This window comes from Engraulis encrasicolus, chromosome 20 (assembly GCF_034702125.1).
Source record: "Engraulis encrasicolus isolate BLACKSEA-1 chromosome 20, IST_EnEncr_1.0, whole genome shotgun sequence".
Lineage (NCBI taxonomy): Eukaryota > Metazoa > Chordata > Actinopteri > Clupeiformes > Engraulidae > Engraulis > Engraulis encrasicolus.
Window position 1 is genome coordinate 25,179,243 of NC_085876.1, and position 11,720 is coordinate 25,190,962.

Sequence of the window (11,720 nt, forward strand, 5' to 3'; positions counted from 1 at the left end):
GATATTTATTTTGTTTATTGGAGAATGGAACCATCGACATATCCAATGGAAGGTGTATGCAGTGGTTTTCAAACGTGGGGTCGGGACACCATAGGGGGTTATCTGTAATTCAAATGGGGCCTGAAATGTCAAAGTGTGTGAACAGAATAATGATCTATATTGACATATTGTTAATTAATATAACATTAATTCATTAATATTCTGATTGAAATGCCACATACAGCTATTATTAATGGCAAAGACGTTTGGGGACATTTTTGGCTTAAGCCCGATTCGCACGGGATAAATATTACCTATGGACCCCTGGTAATTCGCAATTACCCCTGGACCTCCGTGATTTTTCGGGGCGCATTCAGACGGGATAAATAAACGTCTGTTATTTACTCAATTCACAGACATTACAAGGGAGTGCAGACGGCGCGGCTATGTAAAATTACCCCAGGACGTCTGAGTTTCGCAGAATTACAGTAGGTAATTCGCGGCGGAATTATTACCTCACAAATCGCAGACATGGCACATTCGCACAGGACTAATAACTCAGACATTCTCTGTAATTATTCCGAATTACCGGGGGTCCATAGGTAATAAAAGTCCCGTCCGAATCGGGCTTTATTCTGTATATCACTTTGAATAATGGTAAATTTTAATTTATTCATGAATTATCTATAAATCCATGCCTCAGTTAGTTTTTCCAATAAAACAAATTACTTATTTGGATATGCGTTTATTTCAATATTACTTCAGAGTACAATGACACAATAAACTGTTAACAACTAAACAATTAACAACTAAACTTTAAACCAGAGCTGAACTTGAAGTGGAATATGCTGTGCACATATGTGTACATACCGTATACAGGTCTACATACATACATAGGGACACACATACATACATACATAGGCCTACATACATACATACATACATACATAGGCCTACATACATACATAGGCCTACATACATACATACATACATACATACATACATACATACATACATACATACATACATACATACATACATACATACATACATACATACATAGGTGTATGAAAGTCTGTGAGAGGGGGCATGAGGCGAAAAGACACAGTTGGCTGATGAAGATCAAGGAAGAAATCCATACCTGCTCCCTACACAAGGATGAAAGGGATCATCCCATCAACACACACACACACACACACACACTACATGGCGTGGGTGGCCACTATTATCCCCAAGGAACAACCCCAGCCACAAACAAACCTCCATCCCCCAGGGAAACTCTCTGGGACTGGGACACCCCACAAACACAAACCCATCCCATCCCATCCCATCCCCAGCTCCAAATCCACCCCACCCCAGCCCATCACCACCTCTTCGCAGCCACCAAGCCACCCACCTTCAGCTGAATGACATTTAATTTGCTTGGTGAAAAGAGTGCTCATATATTGAACAAGCACCGGTTGTCGTCGCGGCGACTATCGAAGGGAAATGAAGCTTTCAATCCAGGGGAGGCTCTTCATCGGCGCCAACAAAGAAAAAGTGTCACTCAAACGTTGCGGGCAATTTGTTTCGGCCTGTAACAATGGATGATTGTATTCTCGGCTTTTTTTACTACGGGAGCCCACACAGCTCATCTTCATCTTCCGTTCCCTGGTGCTGTAGCCTTGGATGGCTTACCTCAGATCGAAAAACATTTTTGTGTGTGTTTGTGAGCCAAATGTGTGTGTGTGTGTGTGTGTGTGTGTGTGTGTGTGTGTGTGTGTGTGTGTGTGTGTGTGTGTGTGTGTGTGTGTGTGTGTGTGTGTGTGTGTGTGTGTGTGTGTGTGTGTGTGTGTGTGTGAGAGAGAGAGAGAGTGAGAGAGTGTGTGTATGAGAGAGAGAGAGAGAGAGAGAGAGGTGTGTGTCCTCATCTGTGTGTGTGTGTGTGTGTGTGTGTGTGTGTGTGTGTGTGTGTGGGTGTGTGTGTGTGTGTGTGTGTGTGTGTGTGTGTGTGTGTGTGTGTGAGAGAGAGAGAGAGAGTGTGTATGAGAGAGAGAGAGAGAGAGAGAGAGAGAGAGAGGTGTGTGTGTGTGTGTGTGTGTGTGTGTGTGTGTGTGTGTGAGAGAGAGAGAGAGAGTGTGTGTGTGAGAGAGAGAGAGAGAGAGAGGTGTGTGTGTGTGTGTGTGTGTGTGTGTGTGTGTCTGTGTCTGTGTCTGTGTCTGTGTGCCTGCCTGCGTGCGTGCGTGTGTGCCTGCGTGCGTGTGTGCGTGCGTGCGTGCATGCGCATGTGTGTGTCTGTGACCGCATACCACGTCACAGTTTTGCAAATGCAATTTTACTGGAACTGCAGACATCCCACCACACGCAGAGTAGCTGCCAATCTGCCTCTCTCTCTCCCCTACGCTGCCTGGTTTGGCCATCCCCATCCCCATCCCCATCCCCAGCCTCTGGGAGTGGAGTTCCACCTGGATGCACCCTTCCGCCATTTTAATCAGAGAGGCATACAATCTGACCTGACCTTCTTGTCTCTAATTCAAACATCTTTCGTTTCCTCTCCTCCTCCTTTCCTTTACTCCCATATTCCTCTCCTTCTCCTCCTCTTCATCATTTCTTCTTCATGGCTCTGGTGAGCCATCAAGTGTTTCTCTTTTGGCCTCCTTGGGATTTTTTGTTGCCTTGGAGATCCTACAATCTACCTCCAATTTACCTGCAAGTGCCAAAGTCACTTGTGACTCTTTTCCACTGCCAGTTTTCTGGTAGGCCTACAGCTCGACAAAGTGTGACTCAGCCGCCACTTTAGGCGCGACACAGCTCAATTGTAAAGCAAAAATTGGCAGCCGAGTCGCGCAGTGTCGAGCTGTAGGCCTACCAGAAAACTGGCAGTGGAAAAGAGGCATTGGTTTCCCATTTGGTTGTCAATGTTTTTCTGATGACCGTTCTCATGATGAACCACCAACTCCAAATGTAGGAAGCACACAGTCAGTGCATATGTGAAGTAAAATCTGGGTAACACTTTAGAATAACTACCCAAAAAGCTTTATAAACACTTTATTAGCATTTAATAATAATTAACATTTAACAAAGCATTTACAAATATTTGTAAATGAGTAAGAGCCAAACTATGACTGCACATTGGAGTGGGAATCAACTTTTACTGTGTGCGTTTTATGTGGTTTCATGCCTGTGCTGTGTCTGCTGTGTTAACATGTTTATTAAAGCTGTGTATAGGTAGTTATTCTAAAGTGTTACCAAAATCTGTGTGTTGGTTGCTTCCAGCAGTGACAACCACAGCTGTTTTTTTAATGAATCAGATACAATTTAATGAATAGATACAGCACTTCTCAAACACCTTACAGATTTTTGCCCCGTTTCTTTCATTACCTAAAAATCTACTGTATATGTTCACCTGGAAAAGGGACATGAGACATTCTGATGGTGACTCCTTGCAAAACACAAACTCTACCATAACACTACTACAAAAACTACAACTACAGTACAAACTACGAAAAAACCTTACACATCTTACTGCTATTCTTCCTACTTTTAAAACCAAAGGAAAAAGGCATTCCATTCTGGACAAACATTGTCCTGTATTTTTTTTTACCCTTGGACAAGAACAGAATGCATTAATGTCATTATTCTCTCCCTTCACTCACCTGAATATTCAATACCATACTTATATATTTATAGGGGAAGAGCCTGTTTGACTATGATTATCCCTCTGATCTTAGTCGTTGATTTTCTATCCTCCAGCCCCCCCCAACCCTTACCCTACCCCCACTCCATCTACATCCCTTTTTTCTCTTCTCTGCGCATCAATCATTCATTCATAATGCACCTTGAGAACACAAATGTGCCTTATTTTCCTGTTTCGGCATCCTCGGCCGAGCCATAAAAGGCATTGCTATGCGTCCGTTGTAAATGAGTGGGGGGGCCCATGTAAATCTTCTCACACACCACGCCCAGCCTGGCGGGGGACCCCGGCAACCCAATCACAATTTCCTTCAATCACACGGCCACCAAAACAAGGAGGTGGTGTCATTTAAATACCTTTCTCCACCTGAAACTCGGTGTGGAGGGGGAAGAAACTATTCAATTTTAATGGTGTGTGTGTCCTGTGAGTGTCTTTTCATTTTTCTTTTTTTTGGGGTAATGGTTGGGCCTGCACCATTTTTGCATAAAAGATATGGGGGTCAGAAAAGTGGTCGTCCTTTGACAGATGAGCCAGCGACATGTTTTGTCTTTCTCCCACACATTTGAGATGCATTTAGTGGAGACTATCCGTGTGTGTGTGTGTGTGTGTGTGTGTGTGTGTGTGTGTGTGTGTGTGTGTGTGTGTGTGTGTGTGTGTGTGTGTGTGTGTGTGTGTGTGTGTGTGTGTGTGTGTGTGTGTGTGTATGTTTGTTGAATCTCGATAATCAGACCCTTCCCAACACAACTGAAGGGTGACGCTTTGGTGGAAGTTGCTACTCTCAATTTTCAGACGGAAATAAGCTGTTTATACCACAACAAAAAATATGACAGCAGAATACAGACAAAGGAGGATAGTGAGTGGGATAGAAGTCTGTGAAGAAAATCACCATTCATTTCATGTTATCAAAGAGTTTTGTGGTAAGCAACAGGGCTTCTTGAACCCAACTCAATGGAAAAGATAGAAATGGTAAAAGCCAGAAAGAGGAAGAGGGGCTTCATAAATAACTTGATACACTTCATAAATATTTGACCAACCAAAACCAAAGTTGATCCTGAAAGTTGACTTCATAACACCTCCTCTGTGTGCTCCTGTGCTCCTTTCTATTTCGAAAACATTGCCAGATTATGTTGCTCCAAAAATGTCTGCCAAGGCAGTATGACAATGCCACAGGCATTTTTCTCAGTTTCTCAATTTGGATAGTTACTTTACCTTTGTAAAGCTCAAAGCTGAAAGCCAGTAAGGCCGTATAGACACACTGGTTTTGAAGAAAGCAGGTATTGCAATAGTGGCTTGTGTACATGCTGCAGCATTCCCTTGCTATGAGTCTGTGTTCAACTACCACTCTGAGGATCCTCCATGTCTTGCTCCACCAGTCCCAAAAAACAGGCCCGATGCTGCTATCCTGCGGCGGCAACTTCTCTGGATTTTTTAAACAAGTCCGAAAGCACTACACTGCCACAACACAGGCTGCCTACACCGAGTGAAACAGCACACTAAGCATAACAGCACACCAGTGACGCGTCAGAGCAGAAAAGCAACACAAGTCAACTCCATCCACCACACACACACAGACACACACACACAGACACACACACACACACACACACACACACACACACACACACACACACACACACACACACACACACACACACACACACACACACACTAAGCACAAGAGTTCAGTCATTCGGGTCTCCGCAGAACAGGTGTCACATGGATTGTACTGGTAGCAAACCCATGGACAAACAAGAGTGCAAACATGGTGTCTGAGCCTAGCACAAGCACGCTGCCCCCTCTCTCTCTGTTTCAGCTGAATGTGTGTCGCTTGTTTCCATCTCTAATGAGGGCAGGCTTAGTGTGGAGCAGAGCTCCTCCTGGACCCAGCGAGCTAAGTGTTCGGTAAATGCACTGGAACTTCTTCATCCATTATGCATATTAAGTGAAGAGCGACACGCTAAACCTCTTAGCCACAGCTGAGGGAGAGAGTGGATGGGGGGGTTAGCGTTTGCGGTGCCATAGCTAGCCTTAGCATTTGGGAAGTCTAGGGGTGCGTTCCAATATGCGACCATGCGTCCTCCACTTGTGCTTGTGGCCTCACGTTTTGCTGATGTCCCGCCTCCGTGGAGAAAACAATTACATTTCCCCGCTGTCAGCCTAGCCACAACAATTTCATTCACCATCCTGTTTGCAAATGAGAAAATGACTTTACAATTGAGCTTTTGCCATTATTTATATAACGCTGTTGTCAGTGATGTCATCATGACATATTACTTCCTGGTACGAGGCCACAAGCACAAGTGGAGGACGCAAGGTCACATATTGGAACGCACCCGAGAGCTCCACGTTTCTTCTGGATCTGAAATGTCAGTTGGCCTCTTAAGTGTCTTTATCTAGGTGAGTGAGCTCTCAGCTCGTTGTAAGTGAGAATGGATTGATTTAAAGAAGAAGGCCCTGTGACAAAATATAGATTTAAAAGCCCCCTGGGAGTCCCTGCACATCCAAAGCTATCAGACTTTATTTTAAAACACTTACGCGTGGAGTTTTTAAAAGTCTCGGCCAGTGCAATAACTGAGTCATTCAAATAAACAGAGTCACTGGATGACATACACAGAGTGGCAGATAATCTCTCTCTATCTCACTGCTTGTCTACCCTCCACCCCCTTCTCTCCATCTATCCCTCCATCTCTCCCTTTCTCTCTCTATTAAGGTATGCCTTTTATTAATGCAAAGATGAACAAAAAATAAATGACTTATGCACAACAGACACTCCTCCCCTATCTCTCTCCATCTTATGTTATGTGGCAATTAAATTGCAAATAGAATAAAATGGCCATGATGGAAGTATAGTGGTAGGGCCTATAGGCATTTTTAGGCTTCTATATTTGCATAGTTGCAACACTTGAAACATTAGCGATATGCAAGAGCAATTTGTGTACCTGCTCTCTTCCCATGTCTTGGGTCACTCCCTGCTAAAGTTAACACTTTCGTCATCCACCCACTCACCTACCCTCTCACACACACACACACACACACACACACACACACACACACACACACACACACACACACACACACACACACACACACACACACACACACACACACACACACACACACACACTACATTGGGTAACAGGTATTTCCAACAAAGCAAACGGTATTGTGACCCTAAATCTCTTTCTTTTTTGTCTTTTTTAGCGGTCACGGTGTATTATTTTAAAACTTCAGCAAACTTCCACTGCCATGACATCCATCAAAAGTTAGCTTTCTCAGCTGTAGACAGAGAGATGACAACTAGACACCGTTCTGTCCCAGACAGAGGGTAAGCCTTTTCCCCCACAGACCCCGTCTAACCGTCTAACCACAGAGATTCAGTGAATAAATTCTGACAACTCCGCCTATCAAGACTGTTATAATGTGCAATTCATGCCAAAGCAAACATATGTTATTCTTGAAGCTAAAAAAACCTCATCAATGGTTGGGATACATGGGGACACATACGCTGAGTGTCCTAAAAAATAAAACTGGACAAATACAACAATTAGGTATTGTTTCACGACAACAATTAAAATATGTGCATCATACATTAGTTGCTTTCTAACCCACTCCAGATGAACGGTCCAATGATTGTTTTCATCACCTCCCCCACCATTTATTTTCCTTGGCCCCCCTCCTCCTTACATTACCAGTCTCATAATGTTGTTTAATCGTGGACAAGTGTTTTAAACTACAGAGAAAAGCAATTATGCTAATCGCTCCACGGTGCTCATCAATCATCCACAACAGCGCCTGTCGATGTTCTCAAGTCAGATCCGCCAGTCGTTTCTCGCGGGCAGGTGTTCCAAAGAGAGGGGGAGAGAGAGAGAGCGGAACACACCCTCATTAATTTCAGCGAGACCTGGGGGGCTGCTCACTTGTCTGAATCTGGAGGTCTCCCTGAGCAAGTACTGTATGCGTCCTTCAGTTTTAAGGATATCAAGAGTCTGTTAAAAGCGCTGAAAAATGATCACGGTCACTTTGGGTGCTGAGAGTGTGTTCTAAAGCTTGCGCTTTTGTTTTTTTTATTTTGAATGTATTTTTTGGTGTTGTTGGTAACACTTCAAGGAATCGCTCGTTGCTGTTTAAAAACAGGAACTGTTTTTTTTTATTTCATTGATGATGGCATATTAACTTCTACAAGACTTGACAAGTGACTGTTGGAGAAACGCCTGGAGCTTTAAAAGACACGTCGTGACGTCACTGGGATGGATGTTTAAAACAACGTGCATCTGGGCTATCGTTTTGTTATGGGTTTTTTTTCTACTGTACAGCATGTTTATTCAAGCCAGCTGTGGCTTAGAAGTGGAAATGAGTTAACTGTGTAAATGTTACACGTACTAGATTTATTACGTGGCTGTTATCGATTTACTCAACTGAGGTGGATACGCGAGCTTTTACGCACAACTTGGAGCTTGGAGCTTTGTGCGTAAACTACATTGAAGGACTATTCTATTTTTTTCTTTTTTTAAACACATGAACGCATGACGACCAGCACGACTTTGGCGTGGGACTGAGCTGTAACCTCTGTCTTGGACCATGTCCTATTCGCAGTTTGGATACTCGTACACAACTGCACCGCAGGTAAGTGTCTTTAAATCTACAGAGAAGTGGCAAGGCGATGTTTGGTGCCCTGTCTTCATCCCAGTGCCCGTTTAAATAAATGGTTGCCTATAGTTCTCACTAACGAAGTAACCAAAAGCGTACTTTATCTTACTCACTCTGCAGTTGGCCTTGGTATTTTTTGTAGCCACAGCGTGACATATATTCCTTTTGGGTACGAGGAACTGCTGCGTGTGATGTTACGCAATGCAAACTTTTCTGCATGGACTTACAGTAAAGTGTTGCATTGCGTTCCTAATATTATTTGTAACAGCATCTCATCGCTTTTTTCAACTGCTTTTACACTTTCGGTAGCTGCTGATGGCCACCAATTCTCTTAGCACCTACTGCGAGGCCAACAGCAGATCCCTGATGGAGCCCAGCCTGGCCACCTCGCCGCAGAGCTCGCTCTACTGTCCCGTGTACGAGAGCAGGCTTCTGGCCTCGGCTAGGCACGACTTGAACCCGGCCACCGCCATTGGGGTTTACGGGAGCCCATACTCCAAGACCCAAACTTACGGGACATACACCTCTTACGGAAGCGACGCAACTTCTCTGTATTCGCTGGTAAGACCTGTTTATTTGGCGTCACTTTTGCGCAATAGCCTAGAAATAGGCTAATAATGGCATGCAAATTAAAACCGAGTTCAAGGTAAAAATTTTAAGTGTTTCGCCTGCATTTCATCATAAATATATTAGGATGTCTCTTTATTGCATAATATTCATTTATATCTATCTATCTATCTATCTATCTATCTATCTATCTATCTATCTATCTATCTATCTATATATCTATCTATCTATCTATCTATCTATCTATCTATCTATCTATCCATCTAATCACATCAATTAATTCGTGATTGTAGCATACATGCAACATTCCAAATGGTCCTTGAAAAAAGGGGATACATTGCTGTCTTGCAGGGGAAATTGGATAGAAAGGAAGCAACAACAACTGCACAACCAGGAGTGGCACAAAGTGCATATTACCCATACGACCACACGTTCACTCAGTACCAGTAAGGCAACTTTTCCTCACTTTCTAATCAGTAAATTAATGCCATGTTAGTTCAACACTTCGAATACTCTGTAAATAAATAAAGCCTGTGTTGAAATTGCTCTCTAAGTGTTTTATAAACATTGTTTTTTTGTTTGTTTTTAGGCTACTGTGTATCTATTTTTAATGCGCCACACTGTTTGCTTATGTCCAGTGCTGTGCGTAATCAGCCTACTTGTGCGTAATTCTAACCGGTCTCCAAACCTCTGTACAGATATGGGTCTGTTGATGTGGCCACAAGGAGGAAGAATGCCACCCGGGAGACGACCAGCACCCTGAAAGCCTGGCTGCAAGAGCATAAGAAAAACCCCTACCCCACCAAGGGCGAGAAGATCATGCTCGCCATCATCACGAGAATGACCCTCACTCAGGTGTCCACCTGGTTCGCCAACGCGCGCCGGCGACTCAAGAAGGAGAACAAAATGACCTGGTCACCTCGGACCAAGAATTCGGACGACAAGGGCTGTGATGACGACAGCGACGACGCAGAGGAGGAACAGCAGCCGGACAAAATGAAATCCGGGAAGGAAATAAACGGTTTGTATTCTGAAATTGGATATTGGATCAACAGGTGTCCCCAGTCATGACCAAAGTCATCGTTTTGAGTTGAAATGTCACAGTCGGTAGTTGTGTTACATTTAGTTTCTAGTTAAGTGTGGTTGAATTTTCCTGTGTTTTCAAAGCAACATTTTGTCTTAGTGCTAAATCATATCGTGTTCTTTTTTTCAGAGAGCACAGATCTTGCGCAAAGCGATATGGAGGATTTTGATCTCACCGAGTCGGATGGTTCCGAGTGCGAGGTCAAGCGGCAGTTCCACGTGATGTCGCACTCACAGGGACGTTCTAGTGGCCGTACCGAAGAGGGCCCTGCGGGTGCGTCCTTGCCAGAAACCTTCGGAGGACACGAGGGCTTTCATAAAGAATGTGCAAGATCACTCGCACCGGACAGCGAGACTGACAAGTTGTTTTACCCACAAGATCAGCAAAGATCAGGGCCCAAGCCTAAAATCTGGTCCCTGGCACAGACAGCCATTTCCTTGAACCAAACAGAGTATTCGTCTTGTATGCACAGAGGCCAGCCGACCAACCCACCATCTCCAGCCCCTGTCCTGGGTGTGCCGGACAGACCACAGGACTCGCCCGTCGCCACTCTCAGGAACTGGGTCGATGGGGTTTTTCACGACCCCTTGTTTCGACAGAGCACTTTGAATCAGACTGCATCAGACTCTGTGCTGTGGAGCGGGGCAGGCCTACCCCAGGACAGTTCACTTGGAAATGTTACGGCTACACAGCTAAGTTGAGAACAAAATCTAAACATTGTGTTTTCCTTTTTTTATATGAAGGCGCATCATTGTGTCTGCCTGTTACATGCACACAAATGTCACCAGGCGTGAATGCTGAAATAAAATTATTGTTGTTTATTCATTTGAGGGAGATGCAGTGACGTGGGACAGAGAAATTGCCAAAAACGTTTTAAAAACAAACAAAAAATATGCTTTCTTTGCTTTGCAGGACACGTTCCCACTTTTTTTTTTAAACTGGAGGCATGTGGGCACAAAAAATCAAAAATGTAAAACGTGCATTGTCTTCCCAGCCATGTCAGTAGCCTACAGCACTATTGTTTTCAACAATACGCCTTGCAGATCACTGAAATAAAAGGTTGCTAAGAGGAAAAACTTGAAAAGTGTCTGATTAATTTTCAGTTGCTGTCCGTGGTCCTGAACCCCAGAAACTGTGATCATTTAAAGCGATCTCTCTCTCTCTCTCTCTCTCTCTCTCTCTCTCTCTCTCTCTCTCTCTCTCTCTCTCTCTCTCTCTCTCTCTCTCTCTCTCTCTCTCAGCGTGAGTGCAAGGACGCCACATACCAGAGTACCAGAGAGAGAGAGAGAGAGAGAGAGAGAGAGAGAGAGAGAGAGAGAGAGAGAGAGAGAGAGAGAGAGAGAGAGAGAGAGAGAGAGATGCCAGTTCTGCTCGTGTGTGTTTATTGGAATATTGGAGGAGCCTGCGATCAGTCAACCATGATAAATGTAAATACACATAGGAGAGTGCTGCTAAATTGTTAAATCAACGGCACTTTTACACAGACCCCCCAAATGAAACCGTGCTCAGTCAACCGTGGCTTTTCATTAAGTGATTCTGATTGTGTCAACAAGGGAGCAGTACCGCGGAGATCGACTGCACTCACCCCGAGTCTGTCTGAAGCAAGGAGGCCCCCATAAGCTCCATTAATAGGCCAGAGTTAAAGGATATGGCCTGCCGACGAGCTACAAACCCCTAATAGGTTTATCGACTGTAGCAATTCCCCCCTGATCATTTTCACCCTCAAGAGACGGGCGAAACGTCCAGTAGAAGTAATCTATTTTGACGTAA

At 44.2% G+C, this 11,720-nt stretch overlaps 1 protein-coding gene across 1 annotated transcript; it reads left to right on the forward strand.

Annotated features, from left to right (window-relative positions):
- Positions 1 to 8,204: 8,204 nt before the first annotated feature.
- irx4b (iroquois homeobox 4b) lies at positions 8,205 to 10,988 on the forward strand. Its single transcript, XM_063184861.1, has 5 exons — positions 8,205 to 8,275; positions 8,609 to 8,860; positions 9,218 to 9,309; positions 9,547 to 9,887; positions 10,080 to 10,988. The coding sequence occupies exons 1-5, from the start codon at positions 8,231 to 8,233 to the stop codon at positions 10,649 to 10,651; spliced, it is 1,302 nt and encodes a 433-aa protein (XP_063040931.1). The 5' UTR covers positions 8,205 to 8,230; the 3' UTR covers positions 10,652 to 10,988.
- The last annotated feature ends 732 nt before the right edge of the window (positions 10,989 to 11,720 follow it).

What these genes read in the sequence shown, in the direction of transcription:
- irx4b (XM_063184861.1), top strand. Translation starts at nt 8,231, where the DNA reads ATGTCCTATTCGCAGTTTGGATACTCGTACACAACTGCACCGCAG. An exon ending in CGTACACAACTGCACCGCAG is followed by an intron (nt 8,276 to 8,608) that starts GTAAGTGTCTTT and finishes CACTTTCGGTAG; the next exon opens with CTGCTGATGGCCACCAATTC. An exon ending in ATCCGGGAAGGAAATAAACG is followed by an intron (nt 9,888 to 10,079) that starts GTTTGTATTCTG and finishes TCTTTTTTTCAG; the next exon opens with AGAGCACAGATCTTGCGCAA.